Source organism: Anser brachyrhynchus (assembly GCF_964034855.1).
Source record: "Anser brachyrhynchus genome assembly, chromosome: 12".
In the NCBI taxonomy this organism is placed as follows: Eukaryota; Metazoa; Chordata; class Aves; order Anseriformes; family Anatidae; genus Anser; species Anser brachyrhynchus.
The window spans coordinates 13,223,900-13,250,388 of NC_137707.1; the positions used below are offsets into that span (position 1 = coordinate 13,223,900).

The window sequence follows — 26,489 nt, forward strand, 5'->3', positions numbered from 1 at the left end:
GGGGGGGCCCCATGGGGTGCTGGGGCCCAAGGGTGCAGCCCCCCCCCAAGATGGAGGCGCCAGGCGGAAGGGAGGGTGCAAAGGGAAGGGTGCAAAGGGCAGGGTGACGAGGTGAGGATGAGGCCGGTACAGGAGGAAGGCCTGGCAGCAGCACCCCAGGAGAGCGGGGGCAGGATGGGGAAGGCCCTGCGGGGTGGGGGAGCCCACACCATGCCCGTGTCCCCCCACCCGGGGCACCCCTGGGTGTCCCAGAGCCCCCCAGACCCCCAAGGAGAGGCGGCGGAGTCGGAGCGGTTAAAAACCAGGCTTTTATTGCGTCCTGCATGTGCTGCTCGGGCACGGCGCGCAGCCGCGGCTCCTGCCAAAGGGGTTATGAAACGCATCGAGGCCCGGAGCCGGGCCCTGCTCCTCCCCGCCCCCGAGAGCCGACATTGTACAAAACTCTATTTACAGAGAAAACAGGCAAAAACGGCGAGGCCAAAAACCCCTCGCCCTTCGGGAGGGAGCACCCAAGAGCGAAACGGCCACGCAGCCCCTGGGGCAGCCACCCACGGCCCCCGTGAGTCCTGAGCCACGCCGCAGCTGCTCCCTTTTCCAAAAATCAGGGAATTTGCACAAAAACCTCCCGTCCTACAAGGGTGCAGCTGGAGGGGCCAGGGCACAACCCCCTGAAGGGCAGTGCGTCCTCCCTGGGGTGCTTCCCCCAGGGGACGGCGCCGACGGGCAGCCAAACCACAAGCCCTCACAGGAGCAGTGGGGTGCACAGGGAGGCCTCATGGCTGATACTCAGTGGGATCGTGGTACTTTGGAACATAACCCGAGGGGAACGAACCACTGTTCAAAAAGAAAACCAAAATCAAAACAACCCCGCACACGTTCCTCCCTCCACGCGTGCTCGGGAGAGCGCCCCCAGAGCGCAGCGAGCCCTGCTCCCGCTCAGAAAGCGTAGCGCGTGCGGATGTCCTCCAGCTTCTTGGACACCTCGGGGGGCGTCCGGTCCAGCTCCTCGGCCACGTTCTTCTGCTTGTTGGGCTCCATCGAGTTGAACTGCTCGCACAGGTCCCCGTCGATCACGTTCTGGGGGAATAAGGAGGAGGGAGGTGAAGCGACAGGGTGTGAGGGCACCGAGCCCTGCCTGAGCGGGGAAAGCGGCAGCAAAGGGCTCGCTCCCAGAGCTCCCTGGTCCCAGAGCTCCTCAAGCACCAGTTTTGGTCGCCACCACGCTCACCACACCAGTACTGGTTCACAAACCGCTCCTCCACCGAGGAGAGGCCAGGACCTGCTGGCGCGAAGTCCCCGAGCAGCCCCCGAAACGTGGCGATGGGCCCCGCACCCGGACCCACCTTCACCGGGAAGTAGTAGGAGCGGAAACTGAGGTGGTCCCGCCCGCAGAGAGGGGGGTGCTCCGACCTCAAGTGCATCTCCACGTGCTGGAAGAAGTCGTGGTCCTGAGGAGAGAGGAAAAGAGCACGGATCATCGCGCGCTTACGGCACCAGCCAGGAACCGCTGCTGCCATCAGGCTCGGCCAGAGCTCATGGTGGCCCAGCTCTGGTGGTCAGTGGCCCGGTTTTGGCGGTTGTCACCCCCTCACGCTGCTCCAGGAGGCCCTGACAAATGCAGCCAAGAACGCTGCCTCCGGGACGTGAAGCACCAGCACTGGCAGGCTACACGGCCCTGCACAATGCTGGGCAACCCCCCTCAGACACAGGAGGGATTTACAGCAGCAGCGGGACAAGAAAAGCTTGGAACTCTTGACGAGCCCAGCGCAGCAGGAGGGGTTATCGAGCTCCCTCTCCTCCCCCTTGCGCCCGAGCTGTCCTGCAGCCACAGGCTCTCCTGCAGCCCCGCAGAGCCCTGGAGGTACCTCAGGGATGCAGCACGTTCACAGAGGCGAGAGCACAGAAAGCGGCATGACGACAGGGCGCACTTACCTCGTGGGAAGTGAAGGGGACCAAGATCCCTATCCCCCCCGACAAGGTGGTGTAGACGAGAGATTCAGAGCCTCCGGGGATCAGCGTGGTCTTCTGCAGCGAGAGCACTGTCTCTCCCACGTGGTAGTTCATGATCACTTCGGCCTGCAAGTCGAGCACAGCAGCACATGCGTTCAGCTCGTATGAAAGCATCAAAGGCAGAGGAACACGAACAGATTCCACCACCCGCGAGTTCCGAGACCGCCTTCTGAGGGGACGCGCCCTGCACCTGCGAGCAGACGACACAGCTCAGCATGCCACTCAGCTACCCTCGAGCTGGGCAAAGGGATGCGAGTAACGAGGGCGAGGAGGAAAAGAAAACAAGTGTGCGGCTTCCACCCAGCACCACCCAATGGGCAGAGGCAGGATTTGGCTCCCAACGATGCTGAAATCCCACCAGCGCAGCACAGCGGGCGTGGAGGAGCAGGACTGGCTCCACAGCAAGCAGCACGTCCTCCTCCCACGAAGCCTTACCTTCTGCGACGCCCCGTTAAGGAGCCCCCGGTCCCAGAGAGCTTTGTTGCCTGTGGGGTCCTCGTCTACCTCGTCGTTGGTGTTGGGAGGCAGCCTCACCTGTGTCGGGAGAGCAGGGAAGGGTCAGCGAGGTGCAGAGAAGTGGTGCGTGGGGAAAGCCTTTGGGGCTCTGAACAGGCCGCCCGGGTGGGCTCTGCAAGAACAGCTTTATGCTTACTGTAAAATCATCAATTTGTCCCCTCCAGCAGGGGCTCCAGGGTTAAATGGCAACCGTGTTATTAAGACTGATGGCCCAAAAACGCGGGCAAGACCTCGAGCAGGCTCTGCCTGGCACGTGCAGACCACGCCAGGAGGCAGGGCTGCTCTGAAGGCGGGTGCCCCTAATGAGCCCAGCTCGGGGCAGGGGCACCAAGAGCATTAATTTGCGTGCGGTGGCCAAATCCTGCGGGTGTAACGTCCGACACTCGCCGCACTCTGCGCTGCGAAGCACCCGAGCACGCTTCAGAGATGAAAGCTCTGGCAGACAGACTGCCTGCTCTCTCCTCCTCCCCGGCCGAAGGCCAGCCAAGCAGGGAAGTGTCGGCACTGACTACACCATCTCTCGGAGGAAGTGACAGAGAAAGCTAGAGCTGGTGCTGAGGTCCAGGCAGGGAAAGCGAGAGCGATCACCCCGACACAAGTGGCTGCGAAAGGGCCCACGAGACCAAGCATCGTTTTAAGGCTTACGGCAATTTCTGGGGCAGTTTTAAGGTAAAGTCATCGGATGCTTCAGAAGCGCAGTGGGTTCTGACCCGATGATCCTTTAACTTGTTTGCTTTAGCTTAAACTGATAAACTGCAGCCGGCCGCCGTGACGACAGCCAGCGCCCCGTAAAAAACAAGGGAATGGCACAGGGCGTTGCCTCCAGCTGAGCACAGATTCTCATTCCTTTAAGACAAATCATGGGTGTTTTAAGGAAAAAGACATCCGTGTTCAGAAAGCCCCAACCTCTCCGAGGCACACTCACCACGCAGATGTTGCCGAATTTGTCGGCTCCGGCCACGGTGTCGTAGTCCAGGAGGGTGGCTGTGGTGACCCACCGCGGGTAGGTGTCGTCGGCGAAGATGATGAGCTGGTTCTCGTTCCTTTTGTAGCGCACCCAGATGAAGCTCTCCTGGACGTCCGACACGATCACTCTGTGCCCGATGGTCTGGATCCCGCAGATGTAGTTGGCGATGTGCTGCGGGGGGAGGGAGGACAACAGCTGAGTGCCTCCACCAGGGAAGTATAACCCAGCCAGGTGCCATCAGCTCCATCCTGCTCCACCTGAGAGCGTTTCCCTCTGTGAACCAGGGCCGGCTGCCCGGTTCTCAGCGTCTCCTGCAAGGCCACCTGTCGTACTTGGGGTACGCTGCAGCCCCAAGCCGAACACGCAGCCAACGCAGGGCCCTTGCAAGGCAACGTTTTTCACTTAGCGGGCTGAAAACGGATGCAAGACCAGCACCCAGAGAAGCAGCACCATCAGCAAACCAGACGTCAGCAGCAGGGCTTCCCCTCACTGCTGTAGCCCTGAAGGACAGCTTCGATTTCTCATGCAAGTCATGCTCAGCAGAGAAGAAAAAGAAAAAAAAAACAACAAAGGAAGAACAAACATAACAAAAAGCCATTCCCCTACAAGTTCCCAGCTTGCTGCGTTTGGCTGTGCAGCAGCCAGCACCTGGCACGGGTTCTGCAACCAGCATGAGAGGAGGAGGAGGAGGAGGAGGAGGAGGAGCAGGCAATTAACAGTTAGAAAACCACGCTCCGAAATTTTTCTTCAAATCCCAGAGATGCGGAACAAGAAGGCCCATTGATCCTGTGCCTTTAAAAGTCCAAGGAATACTTTGAGAGAAAAATCCCCTTTTCGGTGCTCCAGCCATCTGCAGAGGTGCTCGTACACACCCAGCTTCTGTCCCCAGCCACTTAAGGAACCGCTCCCAGCAGCTGTCACGCCGTATCTGCACGGGACCTCTCGCATTTGCAGCTCCTGCACACGTCGGTGAACAGCACCGAGCCGGCACGGGCAGAGCTGCTGAGGCTGCCCTGGGTGGACCGGGAGGCCCAGGCCCAGCTCTCAAGTCCCGGGGCACGCTGGGGGCTGCAGCAGCAGCAGCTGAAGCCTTGCTTTGCCCGCAGTGCAAGCAGCCGTGGTGAAGAACAGGAGCCAGTACCTTATTCTCACACTTCCGAAGCAGCTTCTTCTTGCCCAGGTCGTACACACGCAGCAGCTTCCCAACCCCGATCAGGACTCGTCCTTGGAAGGGGGCGATGGCTGCAGGAACCTCCTCCACGGGGGTCTAGAGAGGGACGGAAGAGGAAGAGGAAGGCCGTGAGATCCCCACCGGCAGAGCTGAGCTTACGCCGAGCCTCAGGAGGGACTCGGCTACGGCCTGGCAGAAACTCGCTGGCACGCACCAAGGCTTTCAACAGCTGACCACCATCTTTTTAAACAAGTGGGGGACAAGGGCACCCTCCCAACGCCAGCACAGCCACACGGGTGCTAACGCAGCTCTGGGCACTACTGACAGCGCCCTCCTGGCAGCGCCCCAGCCGAGGGCAGGCGGCACAGAAGACAAGGTCCTGCTGCCTCTGCTCTTCGTGTCGCTTTTATCCTCAACAGAAAGATCTGATGCTTTGCCTGAAACTACCCAGAGGGAGCTTCCAGTTAGCGTTCCTAGCTTGGCTGCCTTGGCTACGGGAAGTTGTTTCACACCATCAGCTCCGAAGGGGGTGCTTGGTGGCACCAGAGGGCCGTGCTCCAGAACAGAACCACCCGCGGCACCAAGACCAGGGATGTGAAGGAAGCCCCAATTTCCCTTCCCACGTGTTCAAACCCTGGTCGTGCTGGAAGCACTTGGAAGAACACAATTTGGTTTAAATACAGCCCTGCAGAAACCCTTGCTAAAGCCCCGGAGGCCTGCCAGCCAAGCTGTCCCCTGGGCAACCAGCGCTTCCTACAGGCAGCCAAGAAGCGCGGCGACAGCTTCGTGCGGCCAGCACCGGGCCGAGCGCCTCGGCGCCAGGGCGACCTGTGTGAGTTCATTTCATAAATGAGCGCCAAGAGCAGCTCCCTGAGCTCGTGCTGAGGCAGAAACAGAGCTGCTCTCTCCCCTGCTCAGTGGGGGCAAGGAAAAAACCACTCCTTTCCTGTCCGCCAATTAGATAAGACAGCTAGAGGCAAAGGACCGGGAATCCCGGGAGGTCTGCGCTGTGTCCTCAGCTCGGCAGAAGACGCCCCATGTGATTTTGGGGGGAGGTGGCTTGTTTTCTTGGGAACTGTTTCCAGTGTGTAACACCCGCATGATGATCTGAGGCGGTGCTGCGATGTTACGGCTACGCTCAGGGCACCCAGAGGCTGCTCTCTCTCCCCCCTCACCTTGTGCAGGAACTCCAGCTTCTCGCCGCTGTTCACCAGCTTGTAGGTGTAGACGAATCCCCCAGCAACCGAGCGCGGGTTCAGGATCAGGTCCTTGGCCACCCCCACTAGCACGTACCAGTCCTCGCCCGTGTTGGAGAAGCGGCACACGGCCACGCTGCGGGGGACGAGACACCGGGGCTCAGCGCCGTTGCGACACAAACCCACCCGCAGCACAGCTTGTGCCTTCCCAGGTCAGCCCAGCCCTCCCGCAGCGAGGTTTCACTTCCAGAGGTCAGTTTTCCTCCCTGCGGTCATGTTTGGAGCAGATTCCCTTGCTCTCCCATCAAAAAGATGCGCCACAGCTGTCTCACATGCCCAGAGCACCCCTTTTATGCTCTCGCAGACTTTAGCCACATGCAAAGCCCCACTCAAAGCTCTTTTCCAATGACTGTGCCAATTTAGACCGCACGTGTAATCTTCCTCCCCTTCCACTGTTATTTCCTGCCTGGTGCCTAGCTCAGCCAGGCTGGGAATTCTGGACAAACAGGACAGAGCTTCTGGGCGAGCACGACCCAACCCCGCTCCACCTGCTGAGGCTCTGCGCTGCCTTCCCCGCATCCCTCCGGCGCTTCCCTTCCCATCTCCGCTCGTTTATCTGGACGAGAAGGGGAAGCAAGCGGGCGCAGGATGTTCTCGTGTTCCCAGCTCTCTTATCTCTCACTTCCATCCCCATGTTGTTCTTTAAGCACCAGGGCCCAGCGAATGAATTTGGAGAGCTGCACCAGCTCCCGGTGTCAAGTGCAGACAGACAGACCGGGGTGGGATGGGAAGGAAAGGCAAGACAAAAGCTTTGAGCACGTGGCAATCCCTTCCGGGAATTCACCCGGCCTCCTGATAACACGCTGCGCCTGGACTTCACATCGCAGTAGTTAACAGTTGAGGAAAAGGATGAAAAAATAAAAACCCCCACCAAAGACTCAGCAGCAGCAGGGATTTTTGCTGCGCCTGGCACTGCTTCTTACCTGAAGGCGGCTTCGTTCTGCTCTAGCTGGACCAGATCCAAGGTGTTTCCCTGGATGGGGTTCATCACCCTGATAACAGAGGCCCACTGCCCGTTCCCTGCCTTGGGAGCACCGAAGATGGACTCTGGCAGGTTCTCGTTCAGGAAGGCTGCGGCCATCTCCGCGGCCAGCTCCCGCTCATCTTCGCCCGCAGCCTCCACCATTTCCTAGGGCACGTTAAAGGAAGGGGAAAAACCAGCTCAGAGCATTTCCTCACAGACCTGCCGGCGCTGTGCGCACAATACACCCCCTGACCCCCAGCCCAGGTACTCCAGAGCAAGGTTCCACCTGGGAAGACCTAAGAGCCTTTGAATTGCGAAGCTGCCATCTGTCCTGGGCTCGTTCCCCCAGCAGGTCTCAGAGCACACTGTCAGCTCTTCCCGGCCCGAGGGGCAGCTGTCTGGGGAGCTGTTTCTCCAGAGCAACAGCTCTGGAAAAAACATTGAGCAAACCGAAGATGAAAACCCACTGAAAGCCAAACATTCTCACAGAGAACCCAAGGAACGGCGTTACGCAAGCAGGACTCTCCTGAGAAGGGTTTAGAGCTTGTCATAACAACACGCAAGGAGAGGAGCGCTGGGGAGCACTGCATCCTGCTGACATTCACGTTTCGAGGCAGATTTCCACTCCCTTCAGCGCCTGTGTCCGTACAGAGCACGGAAAGGAGCGGGCGGCAGCAGCTGGGACCGCCGAGAGGCGAGGGTTTCAGCAGGAGTTGTCCCCAGGGAAGGGACGCGTGTGCCACCTGTCCGCCACCCCGCCTACCTCGGCCATCTGCTGCTTCCTCTGCGCCTTGGTGGCCTCGGTGTACGCGTTGTGGTCCGTCTCGATGATGATCAGGTTGTTGCTCTCGGGGTGAATGACGAATTTGCGGGGTGTGTACTGCAAGGGGAAGGCGACCTGGTTGAAGACTGCCCCCAGCTTCTCCAGCGCCAAAATCCTGGGGGACAAAGATGTGAGAGGGGGTCAACACAACCCGACAGCGGCTGTCCCATGGGAGGAGGGTCATCCGACGCTCCTCAGAGATGCTCTGGTTACAACTGTATGAAAACTGCCAAAGCCTGACCAGCCAGCCTTTCTTCTGCAGCTTGCCAGCTGAAATGCCAGTTCTTCTGGCATTTCGTGACTGAAAGCCACGAGTCTCCCCAGAAAGAATGGCTCCTTTAAAAGCAATGAATGCTGCAATATCAGCGGGGACCGATATGAAGAAAGTGCCTGTTCAAGTGCATGAAGCAGAGCTCCCGAATTTGTGCTCCCTCGTTATTTTCATATCGATTTAATCCCCGATTTAAAAACACAACAACCCCAGGCCTGTCGTGCCGCTGACTGCTCAGATGACGTGCCCTGGTTTCTGCAAAGCAGCCAGTTCAGGTCACAAGCCGGACGGTCCTAATGCACAACAGGCTCTCAGTTATCAACAACCTCCCTCGGCAAGGAGCGGCGAATTTAAGGATTACCCGAATCACATTTGTTATTTCAAAAAGCTACAAGGCACCAACCGGAGAAGCGCACCGCACCCTGTTTCTTTTTGACATAAGCACCCTTCTGTTCTGTTTGCTTTCGGAAACACAAACAAGTGTTTCTACCAAATCATGACCCATAATCAAATAACCTCAAAAAAAAACCTTGAAAATGAAGCCGAGTCACTTTACCCCTTTCCTTCCGAAGGCCCTTCTGGCATCCCCCCAGTTCTTACCTCAGCGTGTTTGTGGAGATGGCCACAATGCCCTCGGGGCACTGCTCAGAGGCAAAACCGGAGGCGAACTCCAGGGTCTCGTAGGACAGGGGAGTCAGGTGGAAACGCGACTGGTAGGAGTAGCTGAGCCAGGAGCGGCTCGACATGGCCAGCACCTGCAAGAGGCAGAAGGCAGCGAGTTGGGCACACCTGGGGACGGAGGCGAGCTCCTTCTGCGCACCAGGAAGGGGTGTAGGTGAAGGAACAGTGCGGCGACGGACCCCCGCGGCTGGAAAAATGGAATAAATTCCTGTGGGTGGGCTCTGCCCAGCTCAGAGCACACCTTCAGAAACACCGCTTGCTTTCAAGAGGCAGCGGTGTCTGGGAACCGTGTACGGCACGAAGAGGAGCCGTCAAGACAACGGACACTCAAACTGAGGTACAATAAAGAAAATTTTATCTGTAATACCCAAGATCAACTAATACTTTCATATCTTAAAAAAAACAAACAAACCAGAATGTTCTAATGGGAACAGGTCTTACAAAAGAACTGTACACTGTAGCTCCATCACCCTCCAAGTGCTGTAGCTCTGCTTTGGAATCTAAGTGACAGTTACTTAAAAAAAATATAAATAAATAAAATCAGTAGCCCACTTCCAATCAATTACGCTAAGGGAAACAAAGGAAGCAGACAGACTTGTAACTCCTCAGCTTCCCACATCTGGCTAACCCAACAGCAGCCCCATTTTCCTTTCTGCCCGACCAGCAAGAGCTGGAGTTGCCCTGAGGCTGCTCCAAGCCACACACCAGCTGTCCCCGAGCGTGGTTTTTCCTCCCCAGGCTGTCAGACAAGAAACCAAGGCTGCTGTCGATGCAGAAGGTGCTCGGTTGCTCGAGCTGCTCTCTGAGTTACAGCTGGGAGGCCGGCAGGGACAAGTCAGACCCACCCCGTGTACCACAACATGACAGCAGAGCTTGGATCCCCAGCTCCAGCCCCCTGCGCTGCCCGGCAGCATTTCTCAACCCTGAAGGTGTCATCCAAAAATGAGTCAGGCAGGGGGTGGCAGATCTCCCCAGTGTCACATCAGAAGGGCTAAAACGGCACTTCCGATGAAACAAGTTCTTCCCTGCGAGCCAAATCCTACAAATATTTTCCTCTAGCTGTGCACATTAACATCGTAGCCCCTGGCTGTGCCGCTCTATACTGGTGCGGGAGATGAGCACGACCTGCACCGAGCGGCCCAGGAGCACGGGGCTCCCTCGGGCTGTCCACCGAGGCAGGCAGGACAAGCTTTTTCAGCATCTCCGTGCCAAGAAATCCATGCAGGGCTTTCCAGGCAAGCTGCAAACACAGCCTGTGGCTGGATGACTCCCTTTCAGGCAAGGCAGGGCAGCACTACACGTTAATTCCCAAGGGTATGGAGAATAGTGACAGGAACAAAGGTGTTTGTGGAAGGAGCGAGCTGCGAGCCAGGCAGCTCCGTAACGAAGTCGTTCTGCTTCCCACCCTCACCCAGAGGGTCCCTGCCAGGAGGCCCCCCTGCCCTGCCCACCAGTAAGGGCAACGGGGAAGCTGGACGAGGGACTGGGTCCGCCCCCCTCGGAGAGCTCGCCCCACTCACCGCCTCCTGGCCCTGCATCCGGACCCGGAAGAGCTTCACAGGCCGCGAGCCCAGGTACCTGGTCCTGGTGTCGGAGAGATCACCCGTCACGGGGTCCAGCACGGTTCGCAGCAGCACACCGTTCTTGGCAGCAGGAAACCAGACAGTCAGACCACGATTACAGGCACAGAGTAACCAGCCACAGCCCCGTATTGCTCAAGACAGAATTTCTGAAGAACCAGGCTTTTGTTTTCCTAGCTCCTGATACAACCCCTCCTGCAACCAGTCTCTACCTAAATTGGCTCTTAGTATCACAAACCCTAGCTCCTGCACACTCCCAAGAGGCAGAAAGGAATTATTATCAAAAAAAAAAAAAAGCAAAAGCAAAAAACATTGACCAGAATTTTGGTACATCACATAGCCTTGAAACGCTTGAGGACTGACTCAGTTTCCTAATCCCTCTCAGTACAAAGCATTCTCCCCCCAAAGCCCACGCTGCTTAAGTTTGCCTTCTGACATCACTTGAGACTGCTCTGGTTATTTTTACCACATGTTGAATTGTCAAAACAACATCTTTTGGTCAAGGATCACAGAGTCAGAACTGGATGCAACAAAAACCGTGCAGGAGCAGAGTTATTAGAGCAGAGCCTGCGGTTGTGGGCAGTCACTTCCTTTGATACCCTGCCCTCCAGGCAGTTTCTGGAGAAATGACCAACAACATTTCACCCAGAAATTTGCAGAGCTTGGCCTCCTTCTGGAAGGGGAAGAGTACAACTTGTCCCGTGCGAAGTCTGGGGGGAATGTGCTGTCTCCTGCCTAGCCTCGGGTCTGGGAATGCAGGGGGAAACTCGCACTTGTGCCCCGCCACACGGCGAGCTCCCCGCTCACCTGCAGGCCGATGTTGAGGTAGAGGAAGCCGATGGAGCCCCGCTCGCCCAGCTCGTCCTGCTTCTCCGTGCCGCCCATCTCCACGATGCACAGCGACTCGGGCTGCGCGGGGAGGGCCTGCATGCTCAGCGGCTGCAAGCAGTCCTGCGGGAGGCAGAGGGGGAAAAAAGGAAAAAAAAGTCACAACAGACACAGGCACGATGGATTGTGGCAAGCAAGGAGTGGCAACAACCCTGCGGTCTGTGGAAGACAAGCTCTGAACACTCGTCTGTCACAGGCAGAGGAATGATGCTGCTGCTCTGCTGCTAAACCCACTTGCAGAATGGGTTTGCTTTTACCACAGATACAAACAGTGAGAAGAGAGGAGAACAAAAAAACCTTTTATATCTTATCTCGTAAATGGCCAGGCCTGAGCAAGACCAGATAAAAGAAAGGAATCTGTTTCAGGCTGGGATCGAGGGCCACGCTTCCTCTCAGCTTGGCAGAGAAGCCACACCAGTTAAAGTTATTCCTTCCTGACATCCCCGGGACACGGCTCCCGAGCTCCCTTCTGAACGCTCCAAGCCAACAAGAGGCGAAGCCAGAGCCGCTGCTCACCGAAGGGTCGAGGGAAATAATCCTGACGGTGTTGTCCACCAGCCCGACGGCGAGGAAGCGGGAGCGCTGCTCGCCGGGCGGAACGTTGGCCAAGCTCATGCACACCACATCGGCCGACATCTCCTTCCGCTCCGTGTACTCGTTCAGCTGTCCCGACTGAGAAGCACAAGAGGCACAAAATTTATTTATTAACCGGGCAACGGGGCGGACCAGCACCAAAATCTCTCTCCAGACCCTTCCCCCACCTGGTTTTAAATTTATTTTGAAGATATTGCTTTGAATTATTATTATTTTTTAAACCATTTCTGCACAGCCTTGTTTCACTGCCAACTCCAAGGGCCAGAACAGCAGGTCTGCTCCGGGGCAGGCGCCCCACGCTCTGCCGTGCCCTTCCAGCCTCCCTCAGCAGGTTAACACCACACGTACCGGGTCCATCTCGAAGTAAACCAGCTCTCCTCCGGTCAGCGCTATCACCACCTGCCTCTGGTTCACAGCGCACTTGACGATGGTTTTCTTCCCGGGCGTCTTCCACTCGTTTACCCTTTTATCTGCTCGGATGTGCCGGATCCCATCTGGGTACACCTGAAGGACAGAAGGTCACGTTAATTCCTGGATTCCCAACTTTCGCCTCACCTGCAATTCCGACACAAGCAAGCATCACCCCGGCAGCACTGCCCTAGGTGCCAGAGGCCGGACTAGGACAACGCCACCCGCAGCTGGAAGCATTTTATCTCTGAACTACAGCAAGAAACCACTGAGCGTGCACTGAGGGAGCTGAGGAGCATTTTCAGCTTGCCCAGTTTAACTAGCAGGATAAAAGAGAGAAGGAGCCGCAGAAGTGCCAGGAGCTGTCCTTTACCTGCACCAAAGCATCGTCCCCCAGCAGGGAGCAGGACAAGGTGGGCGTCGTACCCAAGAACCCCGAGTCAGTCACTTCTTCTACGGTCTCTCCGATGGACAGCACCAGCGTGGCATTTACGAAGGACACGATGATATAGGCGTCAAATTCATCTGAGCGAGGGACACAGGAGGGGGAAAAAAAAGACTTGATTAAATAAATGCAAGGCTTCCCATCCAAATCACAGCCTGACGGACGTCTAGCAGTTACTCTTCAGCAGAACTCCAGCGATAATTACGTCTGCTGGCAGTGCTGCGCAAGTTCATCCCAGGGCATGCAGAGCAAAAGCCGTCCGCTGCTGGGCTCTGAGGAACGCCAGGCCGAGCCGGGACGGAGCGACGATCTCTATACGGAGTCAGTTCGTGATGAACTGACTTCTTTGCTGGCATTCCGGCAAGCAACCCTACTGCTTGCTGAGGACGGCACAGGGCCTGCAGTTTTTAAGACCCTTGCCCCACCCCACGCAAGGAGCTGAACCCAGGTTTAACGCCCAGCGAGGCCCAACGCCAACAACCTGAACCACGGAGCCTGTCTGCAGAAACCGCACCATGGATGCTGTGAGCAGGAGTTTGCGAACCCCACCTCTACCCAGTGTCCCCACGATAACAGGCTGCACACAAACGTTTAGGGACATTTAGGCCAGCAGGTGAGCTCAGGGCTGGCCCGCTCTACCTGCACCCAGCAGCTCAGCTGCCTTCCGCTCGCACTGCCACCCATACGGGCTCCCAGGACGAGAAAACTCCGTCTTTAAGACAGAGCAAGAGTTGACCTTTACTTCTGCTGGTGCTGGTGACAGCACTGCAGCCATCGTGTCCAGCGCTGGCTTCTCCCAGAGGGAACAGCTTGGGAGAGTCCAGTAGCTTGGACAGGGAGAAGCTATGCTAACAAAAACAGTCTGAACGGCTCACACGGAAATAGGGAAACTTCGTGGGAAACGGGGCAGGGGCAGCGTGCAGATGGAAAGCCCCAGCCTGCTGCTGCACGTCTGCGTTCTGCAGCAAGAGAGGCAGTAAAGAGGGGAGGGGAGAGCCTCGTTAAAACAGAGTAACGAACATAACAGCAGCAACGAAGCCGGCTGGGAAACGGAGCCAGGAGCCTCAGCGGAGGAGTGAGATTGCCTCAGAGGAGCTCCTGGTGCTGTTGTCATGCACGTGCTGTTTCTTCAAGAGGAGAAATCCGTTTAACCCACTGCACCCAGTTCCACCCCAAGCTCAGGCACCAAATCACATGAATTAGCAGGTGAAGGGGAGCGAGAGCTGTCCCAGCTGTGCCCCCGAGCAGTTTCACCAGGGTTAGCACCCATGGGAGACACGGAGAAGCAACCAACGCATCTCGAGGCACGGAAAGAGAACAGAGAGCTCCCACCAGGACGAGTACGGGATGCCAGCAGGCAACACGCAGCCTAGTTCGGGTGCCTTTAAGCTGGTAACCGAACCAAAGGCCCCAGGAACGCATCTTTTTCCTACCCACCCTGCTCAGAGGAAGGTGTTGCCAAATCTGCTGTGTCACGTCTACTACCCAGCTCTGACACGCGGCTGAAAATATGCAAGTGAAGAACACTTCATTTTTCTCTGCACATCTGGCGCGCAGGCTCCGACGGAGCCGGAGGAGCTTTGTGCAGCTGAAGCAGCCCCAGCACTGCCCCGCGGCACGGCTCCAGCACTGCTCCCTTAGCGGTCGCGGCCAGGACCTGCAGCGCGCCCCCAGGCCCCGAGGGAAGCAGATCCACGCGGGACAGCCAGGAAACAAGAACGGAGCCTGCAGGCAGAAACAGATCCTCGCAGAATTCTCTGCCACTACCAGGGGATGGTAGGGGTCCGGTGAGACGTGCGCTGCCGCACACCGCTTGCTTTCTGCTCTAAAACACGGCTTCTCCTGAAACTTGCATGCATTGCTGGAACACCAGAAGCCTGCAAGAATTCCTCGACTGCTTTAACTAGTGATCCTAGCAGTTCACTGCCCTTTAATTCATAAATATCCTGTAGACAGGATGTTCTAAAAATTCCATTGCAAAGACCAACGCTGCTTTCCAAACTCGAGAGCTGCTCCTTCCCCTGGGGCCGTCATTCTCATGACAAACCTCCGTGCTCCAGCTGGAGGCTCACCCACGTGGGCTGGAGCAGGATGAAGAAAGCCAAACAGATTCCCTTAGTCCTACTCCAAACAAAACTCATTCCTGCCTCCCAAGGCTTCTAGCTCTTTCTTTTCACTGCTTCAGCTACACCGGCGCGCATCGTTAATCCTGCGTCAGTAATGGCGACAAGTGCACTTCTGCTCCCAGTCCGGGAGTGTCGCTTCGGGCCTCTCTGCTGAGGCTTTGGGAATAAAAGCTTTGATTTACCGGAGTGAAGTCAGCGAGTAGGACGCATTCATCCGGACTCGATACGGTTTTGCTTCAGAAGACTGCCTAGCTGAAATTAAGAAGGCTAAATCCCCGGGGCACACTGAGAAGTACTCTCAGCTGAAGAACAGAGCCTTCTATCTTGACAAGATAACCACTCAGCTCCGTACAACCCCAAGCACAGCACCGGGCTGCCCAGCCTCGGGCAGACAGGCGTTACTGTGTGCAGACACAAGGCTGCAGGGATGGTTACTGCTGCCCTCATTGCTCCAGCTCGCCCCTTTCAGCTAGCGACAGATGCTTCACTGCCCGAGGAGCCACAGCTGCACTCGTTCTCCTGTGCCCTCCGTACACGCTTCCCGCAGCCCCATGCACGCCAGTTAGGAAAACGTCTCGCTTCCGTCCAGGAACGCTGTGCCGCTGCCCTTTTTGGGACTTGCCGGGAATTCAGTTTGGTTCGGCCCCTGGAGTTCCATCACCGCGAGCCTGCCCGCGCCCGACACGGGCATTTCACGCGCCCAGACCCGCGGCGTTTGGGTCTGCACAAACACACACAGCTCAGCGGGCAGAGACAAGCGGGGAGGAGGTTCAGGGCTACTCTCACTTGGAACACCCGGGGGATGCCAGCACATCTCCCTGGGCTCCCGTTTACTCCCGCAGCACTGACTCACCGCGCAGCGCTGTGTGTGCAGGAGCTGGCAGCTGCCTCCACGGCCCAGCGCGCAGCCCTGAGCTCCCAGCCCTCAATACCCAGCTGTAAATAACCCAGGGATTGGTGCAAAGCCCTCTGCTCCCCTGTCTGACGGCAGGCAGGTGCCAGGACCGCAGGGCAGTCCCATGCCAGCAACGCCTACGGGTGCCTCAGGAATTATTGGTTGTCTTCTCTGAGGGGGAAACAAAAAAAGCAGCTCGGGAGCCGAGAACGCCTCTCGAACGCACACCTGATTTTAGGCAGAACACCATTCTGCAGAGAGTCAATTATTCTGCCCCCCAAAGAGCCTGAGAAGGAACGGGAGACGCCTTCTACTCCTCAGCTACTGAAACCCAAAGGCACCAATCTCCAGCTACACGACAGCTTCCAGAACTCATGCACTGAAAAGCTCAGCGGAAAGGGAGCCCCGTGGCTTTGGGACTGCGGATGGTTAACCTGTGGGCCTGCTCAGGAGCCCCTAGCAGTAGGTACACACCTGTGGTGATCAGCACCTCCACCACCAGCCACCTGTGGAAGAAAAAAAGAGGCTTGGTATTGGTAGTGTGCATCACCATGTACCAGCCAGGGTTAGCACTGCTCCGAAGGCTGCCACCCGCACGGGTCTCTGAGGCCCTGCGGCACGCGCTCGCCGCGGCACCAAGGCAGCGCCAGGCAGCCCGCCCGCAAACTGAGCACTCACACCAGCACCCGTGCAGCTTCGGGATCAGACAGGTGTCTGAAAGGGCCCCGCGGTCTGATTAAAACCCACAGAAATTGTGTGAACTCAAAGAGTCGTGGCTTGGTGATTGCTTTTACGGAAAGGTAAACTATTTAAAAAGTGGCACGGCTGCCAACAGCTCCCGGCATTTTTGGAGTCATCGAGATCTTTATGCTGAAACTCAGAAAATCTGGTAAGAGGAAAAAGAGGCAGAAGCAAGACCGGGCTGCTTTATGTAGGTTAGCGATGGTCCCCCGTCCCCTGGAAGTCAAAGTGCTCCTCTGGAACCCCACCAGAAAAGGTTTTAAAACTGTAAGGTCATGTCGGAAGTCTCGATCTCTCCAAGGCAAACAACGTTACCAGCTCCTATTCTGGAAGGCAGGAGCACGAGCAAACTGGAATGCCTCTTTTAAAGAAAATCACATGGGTTTGATATGAACCGTGGAAATATTTTCCTTCTGACCCCTTTCATTTCTGGGAAACGCGCAGGCATTTCCCGCACAGGGTCCCTTCCACGCTGCTCGGGCAGTACCCGAGTCTCAGAACACAAATACAGGAATTGAAGGCAGGTCTCAGGTGGCAAGGAAAATCCCACAGCAACGCCGGACACCCCCACAGGCTCCCTGGAAGACACGCTACTCCAACACTGCTTAAAATCGAGATACCAGCACAGAAAGATGGGGTCTCTGCTGCAACACCTGCCATTTCTATACCCAGAGCATAAAACCACAGCAAGTCTCTGCGAGACGTGCACTGCCTCAGCAACAGCCACGGAGACACACCAGCGCCCCAACTAGTTTCATTTCAGGCATGCTTGGCATTTCTGAGGACCTCCGTTCTCACCCCCAAGAGAGGCAGCACGAGGGCTGACATTTCCTCCTATACTTTCGCAAGGCAAATCCATCATTTTGGAGCAGGTTAAAAAAATACAAGCAAACCCACAAGCTCATACATTTTGACAATTTCAACGATTGGACTTCCTGGAACGCGCAAGCACCCTACATCCCGCTGGGGTTTTGAATAGGCAGCGCGTCCCAGCCCAAACAGGCTGTTTTCTTTACAGACAGGCACGGAGGGAAGTAATAAAACACAGATACTGCTGCCCATTTATCTGCTTTGTTCCGTAATTCGCATCCTGCTGCCTCGCAAAGAGCTGATTCCTGCAGTTGTCAACACCTCCGAAGAACAGCGAGCGTGCTCCAGCACACAGCAGTGCCGCTGCCTCCTGATGTCAGAGCAAGAACTCGTGGAAGGCGGAAAGGGCGAGAATAATTCTGGAGGTGCAGCACAGCGGGCCGTGGGCAGGTGTTTCTTTGTCACAGGGAAGCGTGACAGTCCTAGGGGGGCTTCCACGTACAATTTGCCGATTCAAACTGAGTTTCAGGGACAGCACGCAGCCACCGTGCTGCACCCTTCCTACCTCCTCGGACAAAAGACCCCCCAAAAATCAGCAAAAGAACCCCAAAGCATGTCATCACCTCCCCGTGCTTTAGGAGAACACCGCGTACCTTCAACGTGCCTCCTCACGGTCCACACAGCGTTGGGGTTACCGGGCAGCTCCGAGACGGCCATTTCGGACACCTAGGGGGAAACGGAGACCAGGTTCTTTTGATAACAGATGTTCGGACTTACCGGGGGATTACTTACTGTAACAATCAGCCTTTAAGCTTTCCCACAACTGGGCAGGAAAACTACCAAATTCCCAGCTCTGATGCTCCCCCCGTGCCAGATGTGCAAGGGGGCAGAGCACGCGGAGCAGCGCTGTCGCAACACGAGGGCTCCAGCTGACCAGCTTTTACACGGGGTCACCCGCCCCCGGCGCCGAGAGCAGCAGCAGCTGGCAGGGACGCTGCGAGAGCTCCAGCTCGAGACACTCGCGTGTTAGGGGAGACAAAATGCAGGTGGTGCGGAGTCAACGGAACAAAAAGCCTTTGAGGCTGGGAGAGCGAACAGCGCGGCCCTCCTACTTCCGAGGCACAAGCCTTGAGTTTTAGCCTGCCTTCCAGACTACAGCGAAAGGAGAGCCCCCTCCTCACGGCACCCTCAGTCCTCAGGTCATCTCCCGCTGCCTCCCGCCGTGTTTCTGAGGAGCTGAAGTCTTACCTCAAGCCCATGCCTCAGAACCCTCAGAGACGAGCGGGGTCCCCGGCCACAGGCCACGTACAGCTGGGGGGTGTCCTCGTTGGCCAGATCCGCGATCTGCGGGGAGGAACGGTGTCAAATGATCCGCAGGAAGAGGAAATAAAACCGAGCTCTGTACACCGTGCTACTGCTTTAATGCTTTCTTCAGCCACTACAAACTGTGAGGATGCCACAGGGTGTGCCATCTGCTGCCCTGAAACACTGTCTGATTTTACCCAACCCCTCTGCAGAGGGGACGAGAACCGGTCTAATGGTCAACAGAGGACCGGCACGGGACTGCTGGCCGACACCGTACGTCCCGATGTGAATTTATCACCACGGCAATCAAAACCTGTCAGACCGGGTGCCAGTCTCGGGCAGCTGGCCGAGGATTTAGCAGGCCTGCTTTTCTACCAGCATTTATTGTGGCACAGAATTTCTGGAAAGCTAGGATAACGTAGCTCTGGTGACTCTGCTTACACGCAAATACTCTGCAGAAAAGCAGAGGGAAAAAAAATCATGCCTCCACAATGAATTCCTCCAAGTGAGAAAGATTTATGAGTGGGAGGGAGCTTGCTGATGGCAACGCACCTGACAACACAGAATAGGCGACAAACTGTCCAACTCATCCACCAGCACCAGGTTCTTGAGGGGCCGTGGCTGGAAGAAGAACGTATCTCCTTCCTCCAGGGGCATGGCAGAAGAGAACTCGGGCTCCTCGTCGTCGTCGCCCAGGTGAGCTATCTGGTACAGGTAGCTGAGACAGAGAGCAAGAGGACGCTAAGCACAAAGCACGGGCTGCTCCAAGTCAGGCACAGCCAAACACCGGGCAGTAGGGTGGCGGAAATCCTTCCCTATCTCACAGCCGTTAAAATGTAGCCTTAGGGATCGTTTCCTTGGTGACAAGAACACGTTACAAGGGAATCTGATGGCTGCTAAATGAATAAATTAAATCGAGGTCTCCTCATCTGCAGCTGTCCCTGACAAGGTATCGCAGGGTTTCGGTGTTTTGCCTCAGAGATGCTCGTGGTAGAGCCAAAGCACTGGCGGCTGAGGCCACAAGCAGGGCCAACGATAAGACCGCAGCTCTGCAGTGCCGTGTTTGATTGGAGTACTCTCACCTCGTTACTTCTAACCTCACTCTCTGTTCCATTTTATGGGTCTAAATAACACAACGATCGAGTTAAACTTCAGAGGAGAAAATAAATCCGGAAGGACAGGCCAATTCAATTCCTATTTTTAACATGTGCAAACGAACATGGCTTCCTCAAACGCTTGCTTTACAAAACTGACTTCAGCCGCTCTGACAAACCAGAGGGGGCTCCCCCGGGTGGCTGACTCAGCAGATGCAGTCAGAAGAGCATGAGCCTCCATTTCTGTGAGCATACCGCTGTAAAGCCACCTCCAAAGCCGCCTTCCAATCTTTGGAATATTCCTGAACCCCAAATACAAGAAGAGGAAGCCCTCGAGAATGATTGTATTAAGAAGCGGGCCACACAGTTCCTGACAAAAAAACCCTACCTACTCCCGAGCACGCCATCAGGTTTTGAGACACTGTACTACGTGTGCAAGTTCAGTGAAAATCAACCAAATTAACCAAAAGATAATTCATCCATCGGGACATGACTGATCCTACACGAACCCTAAGTGCGCAGTTCTTCCAAAACCTGTTGCAGCAACATGTTATCTTCTGTCCTCTGCCCTACAGTATTTAATCTGGGTTCAACAACAAGAAAATTCCCCGTTCAGTCATAGCCTAACCCAATTGTTCTGCTCAAGCCATGTGAACAAAGCATTAATCCACTCATTAAAACAGAGATTGTCTTTTTATGTTCAGTAAGGTCAAGGGTCGGCTTGCAGTCCTGAACAGAAACAGGCTGTTTCAGGGGAAAAATGCTGATGTGCAATTGTTTACTCACTGGTTTCCAAATTCAGAAGCCACAAAGAGAAAGCCCGTCTTCAGCACGCACATGGCAGCAGCCACAGGAACGGTGTCGAAGTACTTCAGCCGAATCTCCGTCACCTGAAAGCAGACGAAGACGTGACTGTGCTTGCAGCGTACTAAAGCCGTACAGGTCTCTCAATAAAAAAGCCAGGCCTTCTGCTTCATCCTGAGGCTTCCTGGCTTCTGAAGCACTGAGTCATTTTAGAAAAAAACAAAGGCAGATGTGAAAGTTATCTGCCTAAAAGGAAGAGGGAACTGGCTCAGTTTACACATCACTGCACACCAGCCATCCTCCACAAGCGCACAACTGTCCTGAGCAAACGTCTGCACCCGGCACGGTCACAGCACCCCTCGGTAAAGCACTCAAGAAGAATCTCGAGCCACTTACAGATGCTGCGCACTCACTCTTTGTGCTGAATTTGATGTGTTTAGATGCAGGTGGAGCTAATATTTGACACACACTCAGAAAAAAACAAGCACCAAGCACGCGATTCAGTGCAGCAGTGATCTCTTCACTGAGAAGCACCAGGGCAGGCAGCAGCAAGCCTCCTCAGTTCAGGTTTACTTCCACTCTCAGACTGGCTGCACCAAGGTGGCTATCTCAAGTGGCAACGAGACCGACTGCAGCGTGTACACAACAGCTTTGTACACCTCGCGCTGCCTCTGTACGAGCAAGGAGCCGTTACGGCCATGGGTGCAGCTGTTACAAGGCACGCAGACCGCGCGCCACCAGAGCTAAACCCAAAACATTAAGCATTTGTCTGTTTAGAGAATCAGGCAGAACGATGAACCGAGGACTCTGTGGCGACGAGCGCTTTGTGTTGTCCTGCCACGGTGCTCACCATGTCTTCATCGGTCTCCAGAGTGATTTTGAAGATGTCTCCCTGCTCCGTCTGGGCCAGGAAGAAGAACATGGACTTGGTCTTGTGTGTGGCGGAGCAGACAAAGATCATGCCCCTCTCCGGGTCGTCCAAGTCGTTCTGCCGAGAGAGCACGCAGGGTCACTGCTGGGAGACTCAGAGCAAGCACATGTGTGGCGCCACTGCCTGCAGCGCTCCCACCTCACGGGCGCCTAAGACCTGACCGCACGGGGACAGGTTTTCGGCACAAAGCCCACGCCCCGTCACAGCTGGCACGTCCCCCCCCCCTGCAGGAAATACATCCCTCAGGCGCTGTGCCTCTGCGCTCCCCCTCCTGCCCCTTTCCCCCTCCTCCTGGAGGACCCTCACATGTCAGGGCCAAGGGCTGCATCCCACGAGTAGCACCGAGCTTTGGCAGGTGCTCAGAGCTCTGCCAGAACCTGCAGCGGAGGAGGAGGAGGAGGCGGCAGAGGATGGAGCAGCTGAAGATACGACAGAGCTGCTGCCGAATTCACCCACACCCACAGCAGCAAGCGTGCCTCACCGTCTGCAGTCATCCTCTCACGCTGCCAGCGCTGCCTGATCAGAGCCTTTGTGGTGTCTGCAGCACGAGTCTCAGAGAAGAGACATGAACCAAACTCATCCCTTCAGGCTGCGCACACCCCCACGGCCCCACGTGCAAGGGAGACAACAGGCTGACAGACCGCAACCCTCCTTCCCTGCTTTAAATCCTCCCGACGCAGGCAGACACCGCGCACACGTTCAACACTGACGAGAAATATCTCAAAAAAAGGGTAAGGGAGGAATCCCGGAGCTCTCACCCTTCTCCTGGGAATTGGGCATCTGATGTCAGGCTGGTCACCGAAGTTTTTGTACGTGATGTAGTTCTCTGAGCAGATCAGCACCCCGCTGGGGCCGTCAGAACCGCCAGGAACTGAAACACAACAAAAAAACGTCACCCTGAAGAGTCCTTGCCACGGGTCTGACTCGCTGCCTGTAAAGTAATTATTTTAGTTTTCTTTAGGACAGCACAGGTCCCATTGCTCTGAGTAACCCTAAATATGAGTCTGCTCTGACTGAGGAGAAAGAGACACTGAACCGAGGGATTAGGAAGGAGAAAAAGATGTGACTTCGGACAAAATGCTTGTTTTATCCTTCACATCTCACTGCCTAGAAAGCCACGCCATGCCCCAAATACCAGCAGCACATCAGCTGAGGCCGACCCTTGGGTTACTGGCACGTTTGCTCGTTGCCATAAAATCTCCCAGAGGCTTTCTGACCCTTCCTTCGTCCTCTGAGCACGCCTTTAGAAGGCTGCTATCGAGCCCCGTGGGCGGGCAGCAGCGCTCGGACCCAGCGGCGGGGCAAGAACAGCGCGCGCTGCCCCTCCTCAGCTTCTGCTGCTCCTGGGGAGGGCCCCGCAGCGCGGCCGTTCCCCCCGGCCAAGGGGCTCGCTTCGCTTCCCTCCTTGCGTTTAGAGACCCTCGCGTGCGCGTTAGCTGCTGGAATCCCACGTGGGAGCACAGCAGCACCCGTGTGGTACCTCAGATTGCATCCCTTCGTGTCTGTCCCTAATTTTAACATCTCGTGGCTCTGAGCAATGAGAACCCGAAGGAAACCTCAGAGCTCTGCATCTCTTCTTAAACCTCAGCTGCGTCCGTGCGTTTCTAAATATTTCCACGCAGGAACCCAACTCCCACTTAATTTACGCCGGTGGCTCAGACTACTGCCCCCATAACCCCCCGGACCTAAGGCAGCCCGGTGGCCGGCACCTGTTATTAGGAAGTTGCCGTGCTCTTCCAGGGGCTCGCTGTATTTCCTAACAACGTGGTTCAAACCCAGGTCCAGCTCGTAAAACGTCAACGTCTGCTGTGTGTTGGCTGCTGCTTCCCCCGTTGGATCGTTGTCTGCTTCCTGAAACAAACCACAAATTTCAGATTTTAAATTCTTTCAAGCCACTGATGGCAGAATGCTTTTGGCGGAAGCATTCCGAAGCGCTGAAGTCCCAAAGACAACGCACAAAAAAAGGTTCAGAGGAAGCAAACGTGCCCGTTTGCAGCTGAACAGCGAGACCCTGAGCAGAAGCACCGAGACAAAACAGAATCCCAGTTCTGACCGGAGGCTCGACCAGAAGCAGGTGAGTTTGAGACAGAAATTCCCTGGGACAGCAAAGGCAGGCAGCGCTCCCTGCCTTCACGGGCAGGTAAAGGGAAAGGGCAGAAGAGAAATGAAGCGTTAAGGATAGCAAAGGGCAACCGGGTTCTTCTCACCTCGTAATCCATCTCCAGGCAGGCAAACATCGGGTTCTCAAACCCCACGTCGACTCCCACCACGTGGTAGACCAAGGTATTGGCCTTGTGCGCCTCCAGCGGGGAGGAGATGGTGAGGCGGGCGGCGGCATCCCTGTTCAGGATGTACACCAGCTTCTGCTTCTCGATAGCGCCTGAAACGGGAGGGCGGCGGGGCAGTGCTGGGCCACAAAGCCCCTCGTGCCCACCTTCCCCTACACAGACGAACTTCGTGACGAGGTGTCAGCGTTATTTCCGCTGCTACGGGCACCCCGTGCCTCTAATTAACACCAAACATTTAATTTTCAGTGCCTCGGGCTCAAGCTACAGCAGAGCCGCCAGCTCCCTGACGCCTAACGCTGCTCTTTGGGCCTGCCCAGCCCCGTGCTCGCTCCCCTGTCGGCACCACGTGGGCAGAGGGAGCTCACGCAAAGTGTTCACTCACATCACGAGCTTGCTGTCCCTTTGGCTGCAGAAGCACAACCGTTAGTGACACCAGCCAGCTGACCAAGGAACTGAGACAGCTGACGGTAAATCCTATCAAAAAAAACCCAAGAAGCCCACCCCAGGCTCCTGCTGCCTGCAAAGCCTGATCAGAAACGCATCCGGTTGTCCTCAGAACTCATCTCGGAGAAGAGACATGAATTCACAGCATCATTTCAGGCTGTAGGACCTACTGGAGGCCCCAGTGTTTCTCCTAGATAGCGCGTGCCAGGGCTCTGTCTGCTCACCGTGAGGCAAGCTGCCTTCCCAAACTGCTGTGGGGCAATTAAGTTGTGCAGCGTCAAGGAAGCAGCCCGCGTGCCTGCACTCTCCCTGATGCGCCTAACAAGCTTCCTGAGAACAAACACCCCGATTACACCTGGCAGGGGCTCGCTTCGAAGCTGCCAGCCCCGGGACAGGAACGCGAAGCAGAAGGACCCGACCCCCGCTGACTTACTGATCATGACCGCGCGGCCCTTCGGGTCCACGGCCAGGTACTGCCCGGGCACGATCCTGCGGCAGCCGCTCTTGCCGAAGGTCTCCTGGTGGATCTTCTCAAAGACGTTCTTGGAGGGCTGGTACTCCAGGATGACGATGCGCCCCGAGTCGCTGCCCACCACGATGTAGTCCTTGGTGCCGCCCGTCAGGCGGAAGGCCATGAGCGAGCGGATGACCCCGAACACCTCCACCGTCAGCAGCGTGTGCACCTTCCCCGTGTTGGGGTCCGGGCGCAGCAGCTCCAGGATCTTGCCCCGGGACACGACGATTTCTTGCTGCTTGGTTCCTGTGGGGCCCAGAATGCAAAGGAGTGAGCGGCAGCACAGCGTGAGAGCGCTCCCGGGCGCTTTGTGGTAAAAGCTTCTTGGTAATGAGAATAAGATGAGAACAGAATGACAATAACAGCACCTCCTTGGCATTTATTTACTACTATAATTACTAAAAAAGAATGTAAAGTGATGTGTTCACCACTAACAACGATGCTGGAACACCTGGGTGATGACCACAGAATCACAGAATGCCCCGAGTTAGAAGGGACCCACAAGGATTGAGTCCAGCTCCTGGAATTAATCTTTGATTAATCTTTACAAAAGCTTTTACTCATTTTGATATATTTATTTTATCGATTTATACAGCAATTATTATCACGCCAACTTGGTTCCCGCTTACCACGTTAGTGCCTTTTCATTACTACTGCCCTCTGCTTAAGAACTTACTGCCCAGCCCTGCAGTGCTGGGGAGCAGGAGAGATTTTTTTGGTAACTTTCCCATTTACAGAAGGGAAACTTCGATGGCACGTAAGGAGCTGGAAGAGAACAAACCCCCCCGCTGTGTCGTGGACAACCAAACTTCCCCTCATCTTCCACAGGTCCCAGCCGCACACCCAAGACAACCATAGCAACACCTCCTTGGCATTTATTTGCTGCTGGAATCACCAATTAAGCGCACAGGGACTTGTTCACCGCTAACAACGACGCTGGAGCATCGGGGTGAGGACGGAAGCGAACGAAACGCCCCGTCATACCGCGGGCAACCAAACTTCCCTGCACCCTCCCGCAGGCTCCCGCCGCACGCCCCAGAGGAGGCGACAACCACGGGCCGCAGCCGTGCGGGTGCCGAGGGCAGCCCGGGCCCCGCAGCCCCTTCCCCCGGCGCAGCTACCTGAGAAGTTGCCGTGGATGGCATAGCTGATGCCCGTGGCGCGCTGCAGCGTCAGGTTGTACAGGAACATGGCGGCGTCGCCTCACGCCTCGGCCGGGCCGAGCCTAGAGCTGTACACAGAGACATTTACTGAAGTAACCCCGCAGGGCGCAGCCACCCCCGGCCTCACCCCGGCCCCCCCCCCGGCCTCCCTCAGCGCTGTCTCCCCGCTGCCGCCCCCCGCCCCCGAAATGGCGGCCCGCACCGCGCCCCCCCCGGCCCAGGGACGCGCCGGGAGCGGCCCTACCGTGCGGATGGCGGCGGGCGGCGGCGGATGGCGGCGGATGGCGGCGCGGCCTAGGCGGGCTCCCCGCCGGCCCGCTCCGCCATGAGCCCCGCGCCTCCCGCCCGGGGCCTCGCGCGAGGCCCCGCGGGCCGTGAGGGGCGGGCTGCCCGCCGCGCTGCCTGACAGCACTCCCACGGAAACGCGGCCTCTCCCCGCGCAGCGAGCCCCGAAAAAAATCCCCGAGGCTGCTCCCGGCTCGGGATGACCGGGAGGGAGGCGGTGGCGGTGCCGGCGGGCGGAGCGGGGCGGCGGAGGGCGGCCGGGCAGCGCGGGCAGCCCGGCGGGCCGGGGCGGGAGGGGGGGGGGGGCGCGGTGCCAAGATGGCGGCGGGCGGCGCGGCGGGGCCCTGCGGGCTGCCCATGGAGCGGCTGCGGGCGCTGACGGAGCTGGGCGAGCTGCAGGCGGCCTACGGGAGGCTGTGCCGGGAGGAGGTGGGGACGGGGAGAGGGAAGGGAAGGGAAGGGAAGGGAAGGGAAGGGAAGGAGAGGAAGGAGGGAAAAAAGGGGAGAGGGAGGGG

General features: G+C 56.8%; 2 protein-coding genes across 4 annotated transcripts in view; one reads left to right on the forward strand and one right to left on the reverse strand.

Moving 5' to 3' along the window:
- Positions 1 to 292: 292 nt before the first annotated feature.
- On the reverse strand, positions 293 to 26,092 carry SF3B3 (splicing factor 3b subunit 3). Its single transcript, XM_080553177.1, has 26 exons — positions 25,934 to 26,092; positions 25,648 to 25,757; positions 24,446 to 24,772; positions 23,488 to 23,660; positions 22,990 to 23,131; positions 22,039 to 22,151; positions 21,200 to 21,337; positions 20,332 to 20,435; positions 19,004 to 19,169; positions 18,395 to 18,490; positions 17,800 to 17,872; positions 12,503 to 12,654; positions 12,070 to 12,225; positions 11,644 to 11,799; positions 11,047 to 11,190; positions 10,180 to 10,302; positions 8,579 to 8,733; positions 7,648 to 7,822; positions 6,844 to 7,049; positions 5,840 to 5,996; positions 4,635 to 4,760; positions 3,452 to 3,664; positions 2,446 to 2,544; positions 1,933 to 2,076; positions 1,344 to 1,448; positions 293 to 1,077 (listed from the first exon to the last, which is right to left on the reverse strand). The coding sequence occupies exons 2-26, from the start codon at positions 25,715 to 25,717 to the stop codon at positions 937 to 939; spliced, it is 3,654 nt and encodes a 1,217-aa protein (XP_080409303.1). The 5' UTR covers positions 25,718 to 25,757; positions 25,934 to 26,092; the 3' UTR covers positions 293 to 936.
- A 173-nt stretch (positions 26,093 to 26,265) lies between these two features.
- The window catches only part of COG4 (component of oligomeric golgi complex 4), a 14,277-nt gene continuing 14,053 nt past the window's right edge, over positions 26,266 to 26,489 (forward strand). The window contains exon 1 of one of the 3 annotated variants that reach the window (XM_080553186.1): positions 26,266 to 26,403. In XM_080553186.1, the coding sequence (XP_080409312.1) occupies positions 26,293 to 26,403 (111 nt within the window). In that variant the 5' untranslated portion in view covers positions 26,266 to 26,292. The remainder of the gene's footprint in view (positions 26,404 to 26,489) is intronic. The other 2 variants (XM_080553188.1, XM_080553187.1) reach the window with 2 other exon arrangements.

Coding starts and splice junctions, on each gene's coding strand:
- SF3B3 (XM_080553177.1), bottom strand. CDS start 25,717: ATGTTCCTGTACAACCTGACGCTGCAGCGCGCCACGGGCATCAGCTAT. Junction 17,873..18,394: donor TTCTGAGGCATGGGCTTGAG/GTAAGACTTCAG, acceptor GTTTCCCCCTAG/GTGTCCGAAATGGCCGTCTC. Junction 4,761..5,839: donor AGCTGGAGTTCCTGCACAAG/GTGAGGGGGGAG, acceptor GTCCCTCTCTAG/ACCCCCGTGGAGGAGGTTCC.